At 38.8% G+C, this 7,109-nt stretch overlaps 1 protein-coding gene across 2 annotated transcripts; it reads right to left on the bottom strand.

Moving 5' to 3' along the window:
• Positions 1–2,857: 2,857 nt before the first annotated feature.
• On the bottom strand, positions 2,858–6,768 carry LOC122647383 (probable polyamine transporter At1g31830). Of its 2 annotated transcripts, none has more exons than XM_043840800.1 (2): positions 6,615–6,768; positions 2,858–4,365 (listed from the first exon to the last, which is right to left on the bottom strand). In XM_043840800.1, exons 1-2 carry the CDS (start codon positions 6,615–6,617, stop codon positions 2,911–2,913), a joined length of 1,458 nt encoding a protein of 485 aa, XP_043696735.1. In that variant the 5' UTR covers positions 6,618–6,768; the 3' UTR covers positions 2,858–2,910. The 2 variants fall into 2 exon arrangements, with proteins under 2 accessions (XP_043696735.1, XP_043696736.1); XM_043840801.1 differs by lacking the exon at positions 6,615–6,768 and adding an exon at positions 6,509–6,527.
• Positions 6,769–7,109: the final 341 nt, after the last annotated feature.

Genomic DNA, 7,109 nt, shown 5'->3' with positions numbered 1-7,109 from the left:
AGATTAATTAGAGTTTTATTTTTTATCACATAACGACACGATCACTCTTCAACACCTACGCGATGTTCGGGTAATGTGGTCAACCTGTTAGGGCTACCCTGAGTGTGATGGGTTCCCCGGCAAGGTGGGCGACCCACTCCACGACGAGGTGGTGAGTCTGTGGGTGTTCCAGCCATTAGTAGAGAATTTTCGTGGGTTAGATAGATTTGATCGTTCCCGTAGACGGTGTCAATCTGTTGCGTCAAGAAACCTTCAGTTGATTCCTCTTAGATGAAACCTGCAAAAAGGAACAAATGAGCAAGGGAGAATTGGTCTTCTTAGGTGGGGAATTCTCCGATGCCTATCATGTCTCTTTAGCAGTAGACAATTCAAGAGAACTTGAGAGAAAATAAATTAGATGATCTACATGACCCATAGGCCTCCTATTTATATGCCAGACTAGGTAAAGGTTGTGCATCACCAGGAGACCATGAGTCTTGCGCTCCACGTTGAGCTTATTATGGCTAGAGTCCTGTTAGGAGAGTGATGGTTGGAGAATCCACCATTAATGGGAGTTTCCATATTGTTGATCGGTGGGAGATCTTATTTCCTTGTAGGATTGTACTTACTCGCTGGCAGCGTTATAGGATTTGAAAATGTTTGTTGCTTCTCTATAGGGATCGTATCCTCACACGATTGGGTTTTTTGATATAGGTAGGTCAGGTGTTGTGCGAAAATAACCTGACGGGTCAAAAATCACTCAACACGGTTTTAGCTTTGCCATGTGTCGTGTTAGTATTAGCAAGCCTTATTTTGGCATATCACGAGCATAAACCTCTTACAAAAATTTATAGAATTGAACAGAAAAATGAAATAAAACAGAATTCTAAATTATCCTAAACTTTGCTATCATTAGCTGCTGATTAATTCAACTAACTAAATTGACTAGGACACTTTTTAGACGGATCTTTATCGTCTCCATTTATCTACCCCTCCATTTCCTTCATTACATCTGATAGGGGGACAAAAATGACCACCCTACCCCCTGCTCGAACACACTGCCTGGATGGGATCCACTCCCCCCCCCCCCCTATTAAATATAATGAAGGAAAATAGAGAACAGATAAATGGAGACGATAATTTTCCTTTTTCTTTTTAGACTAACATGATTGCTTTAGCACATGGGACCCACGCAATCTTATGTCCATATACTTAATCCCACGTGCACTTTTTAAATCCTAACTTTCGGGCTTATAAAAAAGAACGCACATTACATTAATTAAACAAAAAAATAACAAGCACAAGGCCCAAAGAACCCAACGACAGGCCAAAATAAAGAATTCCGATGCCTAATTTGCCTAGCCCAATTGAACACCTTTAACTGTATCATTGGGTTAGCAGCATTTATAACAAGCCCAATGCCCAAAGAACCCAACGACAAGGCAAAACAAAGTATTCCAATGCCTAATTGGCCCAGCCCAATTGAGCACCCCTAACTGCATCATTGGGTTAGCAGCATTTGTAACGGGGGATTAAGACCAAAGAAAATAAACAAAAAATAAATAAGATGGACTAACGGAGGAAGAGGAAGAACCAGCAGTCGATCCTGGTTACAAGATCTTGCAGCCGATAGCACAAACTCGATTAAAATTCTTTCATTCAAATCTAATCCAATCCCATCGTGTGTTACAACTTACAACACACCTAAACAAACTCTTAGAATAAAAATAAAGTTCAAAGCTAATTTGGATTCTTACTTCTACGTAGCTAACAAAGAGATGATGCTAACAAAGAAAATTGAAGGAAAAAAAGAAAAACTAACAATTAATTAAAATCCCTACATGTAAGTGCATAAGTGCATCACATACCATCCATATTGAATAACTACTTCAAATCATCTGGGCATCTACTTTCACATACCCCTTTTTACCCATAATAGAGAATCAGATCAAAGAATCAATTGCAGCTTGTATCCGAAAAACAACATCATTTGATCTTTCAGAATCTAGATGTTGAAGACTCAATTCAGGGACTTCTACTTTTAAGACAAGTCTGTAGTCTTTTGAACTTAACAGCTGCTAGCATGGTAAAGAAGATATAGAAGCTACTTAATACTACGAAGGTATTGCAACGAGGATACGTACCTGGACAACAAATCATGGTTACTTCTGAGACAAGATTCACAGTGCTGCGACCTCGGCATGTTTTCTGGGCTTCACATGTAGATTAAGGTGAATTTAAACAAAAGACATCATAGTAGAACAGGTGACATAATTTGGTCCTCTGAACAACAATAAGGAATTATGTCATTCTAATTGAAGAAAACTGACAATACTCACATCATTAGCCCAGAATAAACTTCTTCCAATAGTCAATCATGTCCCAACATTAGAGAATGAGAACCTTAATACCTGAACAGCCACTTGCATGTCAGTGGGTACGCTTTTGTTCATCCAAAGTAACAAAAGGAATATATAGTATTGAACAATCTTCCAATTATCAGTTCAATCAGATAAAGGACCTGTGCAAGTTCTCATGGTATAGTATCCCTTTTCCAGTCAATATAGTTTCCATAAACCAAATTTTCTTCAAAATGCCTAAAATTATAAGATAATTGTAAAACAAAAAAAAAAAACAGAGATACATTTTAACTAACACTAATTCATATCTCGTATTTTTCTACAATTAGAGTCCACTCTGTCCATTAGCAAATTGCCTTTAAAGTTACAACGGATCAATAGACCCCATATTGATAAACATCAAGTCGATTCTTTTGATTACAAACTTAGGGAGGAGGAGAGAAATCACCAACTGCTCCGAACTTGATGACTGTCACCATACGAAAATATTGATCAAGGTACATTGTTGAAGCATACACTGGTTTGCACCATATTCAGGGATAATCATTGCACGTCAAATTTAAACATTTGATCAATCCATTAAGGATTCAGTACTCTCATGATTTGGATGAAGTTCTGGAAGGTCAGAACTTACAGAGAACTTGACCAATTTCTTTTTCTCAATGTACTTGAGACCAGGCTGCATAACAAGACCAATCAGCACAGCTGCAAAACTTACTGCCATAACCTTCAGAGAAGCAAGAGCTAAAACCACACAGATCAATGCAGTTGGAGGAATACACATCAAAATGGCTCCAACTGTCCCCACTGGAATCTTAAATGGCCTTGAGGCAGCTGGGTAGTTCATCCTTAACTTTACAAATGCTATAAACTCCAAAATCATTCCAAAACAGTACAAGAAGTTCTCTGCAGCTACAATCTCTTGAAAGCTCAGCCATGACAACAAAACTACCCCTGAGGCCGAAAACAATATTCCAATCAAAGGGGTTCCATAACGAGACCTCTTGCTAAAGAACCCAGGAAGCATCCCCCGTTCTGCCATCCCCAGAAGTTGGAAAGAGTCACTGCTCATCTCAGCCACGAACATACCCATATTAGACAATGCAGAAGCTCCTTGAATCCACCATCTCAACCATACTCCACCTAAAATTTTAGCAATGTCCGAGAAATAACCATCTGTCCACAAATCACGGTTCAGAGGAACAGCTCCAGTACCAATCAAAAGAGGGAAAAAATATCCAAGAACAACCAAGATCAAAGCATAAAAGAGAGCCTTAGGGAGAGTTTTCTTTGGGTTGTCCACCTCTCCAGCCAGAGTACTAATCGAGTCCCAATAGTTCAGATTCCAGAAGAGAGTGTTAAGGTACAAACCCCAATCAACCTTATGCAGGTTTACGACTAACCATCTCGAGGGCTCCAGTTTTGGGATTGCAACAAGTCCCATAACCACAAAAGGGAGAATTGAGAACACCCCTAAGAGCACGGCAACCCATCCGACAATCGTCAAACCCCTGTAGTTCATGTAAGTGAGTGCCACAGTCAATAATAACACGGCCACTATCCTTGGTAAACCACCACCTAAAGCTGGGAATGCTGATTTCAGATAATCCAGAAACAGAACTGGGTACAGTGCATTATCAATGACACCACTTAGCCATTTCATCCAACCTTGCTGAAAACCCCAATATGGTCCCAGAGCTGATGAGACCCAAACAACATATCCTCCATTCTCCGGGAACATGGTACCCATTTCGGCAGTTATTAGGGCCTCGGGAACACTCCATATGAATGGGAAAACCAGAAACCCAAGAAGGGCTAGAAGGGGGCCAGCTGCCTGAACACTGTCCTCAACACCAAAGGGGCCCCCAGATACCTCATAAAAGATCAGGAAAACAAGAGGTAAAACAGAAACCTTCTTGAAGTTATCAACCGTGGGAGGAATTGCCTCATCAATACCCACGTATGTTACACCATCGTATTCTCTCATCTGAGCAGAAGCTTGTCTATTTGCAGTGTTCCTCAATTTCTACAAGCAAGATCAAAGTTTCAATATAATAAAAAAATGAATCTTTTTCAGGTTGCAAAGCAATACAGAACTCAAAAACACATTGAAAAAAATGATTTCTTGATCAAACTAAGTGTCACATATCAACAATATGGTCACCTCTTGTTTTGTATACTAAACCAGAAAAAGAAATATACAGATCTCTGTTACATGAACTGTTGTCAGATCAGATTCAGAAAATAATAGTCTTTTCAGGTTGCAAAATTATACAGAATTACCAAGTGTAAGAGAGAAAAGAAGATTTTCTCATTCAAACAATTGTTCCACGTAAAGGATTGTGGTTTAATGACCTTGCCAAACCACCCAGCAAAAGAAATTTATGTATTTATGTTGCTCTTGTTCCGAGTGTTTAGAGTTCAGACTACGAAATTATAGACACGGCATATTTTTCTCTTGTTTCTCAGTCACAGGAGGAGATATTGAGTTCTAATGTTAACGCAAAAATTCGCAGTTCATAGGTTGCGAAAACTTACATTAAAAATGACTCAAAACCTCTTAATTACCCAATTAGCTATTAAGTATTTAACCGATACGCCAAAAGCTCCGAAGCTAATGGAACGCGTTAAATCAAGCCCTTTAACCTACCCCATATTAGGCTGGCCCAATCTAATGCCTATACACTAGAGTGGGCCCCATTAGGCACATAACAGACCACCACGCTTCCGCAGCCATCGTACTTGGCGGCTCTCACTCTAGCAGTAGGTAGCCCTTTCCAAGTGGCTCCACTCTGCTTCAGGGTTTTTGCCTGACGGCAAGTTACCCTTTCTTGGCAGTTTTCACTCTACTCTAGGTAACCCTCTCTTAGGTAGCTCTTTCAGTGACCCGAACCCGTGACGTTGTGCCCAACTCCAATACCAAATGTTAGATACTTGACCGATCCTCCAAAAGCTCTAAAGCTGATGCAACGCATTAAATCAAGCCCTTCAACTTATCCTATACTAGGCTGGCCCAATCTAGCGCCCATACACCAGAGTGGGCCCCATTAGGCACATAACATTAGCTCTATTGTTTACACTAAACAAGAAACTAAAACAGTAAAAGGGGTTTTGCTCATTTCGGTTCATGGAATTTAAACGAAAGAGAACACACAATAGAGATGAGCTCTTTCAAATTTCAATAGAATAACAAAAATTTCAGCAGGCAAGATTCTCACAAAAATGCAAAATTCGTAGTTTCAGGCATGCATTGGAAAAGTTCTAGAACCTCTTAACAACCAAATTAATTCTTCTGTTCATTCTAATCAAGAAACTAAAAGACTAAAGAAGGATTTTGTTCATTTCAGGCTGCAAAACTAATGGCTCAAAGGAAAGACACATTTGGTTCATGGATTTCTACATAAAACATAACCAATAGACAGAGGGTTCATCTCAACAAAAAAAAAACGCAGAATTTAAAAATGGGATTTTAAAATATAGAGAAGAAACTACAGAGAAGTACATTTGAATCAATCAAAAATCGAGATATTTTAGTTCTGACCTTGAGCGCAAAAATCAGTAGTTCACAGGTCGCAGAAAAATGCACTGAAAAGGACCAAAAACCTACTAATTGCCCAATTAAATCTTAAACAAATCACGAAACAAACAATAAAAGTGGGTAGTGCCCAATTATCATTACAAAAACAAATCGTTCGCCGAGAAAACACATTCGATGAATGCATTACCACAAAGACAATCAAATTTCCAAAAACAAAAAATTCAAAAAATATATGGAATTAATATAGACTCTACAGAGACGCATGAAGATTCTCTAAACAATACCAGGAAAATCTTAGTTCAAATCGATCAAAAAGTGAAATATTTAGTTCTGGCCATAATGTCAAAATGGGTGGTTTACAGGTTGAAGAACAAGGCACTGAGGACTCAAACCCTGAGCTGCAGAGATTAGAGAAGACACATTTTACCAATTTCTACAAAAAGTTTCTACAGAAACTACAGAGAAAATAAGTAGACGAAACAGAACAAAGAACTAGACATTGGTTCTTCCAGATTCCGATAAGAAATGCAAAATTTAAAGAAAAATCAAATTCAATAGCGAGAAGTAAATAAAGAGAAAGATATGTAGTTGAAACTATAGAGACAAATAATGTCTATACCCTTTACAATACAAGGAAAACCTTGGTCGATGTGAATCAATCAAACAGCGAGAGGAGGTGGGGACCTAGAATTCATCAATGAACAGATAATACAGATTTGATGAAAGAATCACCTAACCATTTCAGGGAAAATTCGCTACTTAGCTTCCATGGCTCGACCATAAAAGGAAAAATTAGGGTTCCCAGCTTTTATAACAATTCCAAACCGCAGGAGGTTTGGTGGAAAGAGACACCTTTGATGAAAATGGAAACTCATGCTCTCTCTCTCTCTCTCTCTCTCTCTCTCAGATAGAAAAAGTGCCATCACCCATTGCAGAAGAACGCGACAACAAGATACGCATTGCGCTACCAGTTAAAATACGCCGGGGGTGTGGCCACTGCTTAAAGTACACACTCGGAATGTTTTCTGTTTTTTTTTGTTTTTTTCTGGTAAACTCGGAATGTTTTCTTGCACGCCAGAAGGAAGACTGATCAGGGTCTCCCATTATTTATGATGGACACGTGTTCTTTCCGGTAAAGAATTAATGAGTTATCCAGTGTTTTAACTTTAAGAAGACATAACTGCTAGATTGGAATCTTTAGATGTCAAAAGAAAAACAAACCATTATAATAT

Source organism: Telopea speciosissima, unplaced genomic scaffold (genome assembly GCF_018873765.1).
Source record: "Telopea speciosissima isolate NSW1024214 ecotype Mountain lineage unplaced genomic scaffold, Tspe_v1 Tspe_v1.0038, whole genome shotgun sequence".
NCBI lineage: Eukaryota > Viridiplantae > Streptophyta > Magnoliopsida > Proteales > Proteaceae > Telopea > Telopea speciosissima.
The sequence above is the reverse complement of the archived record's forward strand: the minus strand, read 5'-3'. Positions and strand labels throughout refer to the sequence as shown.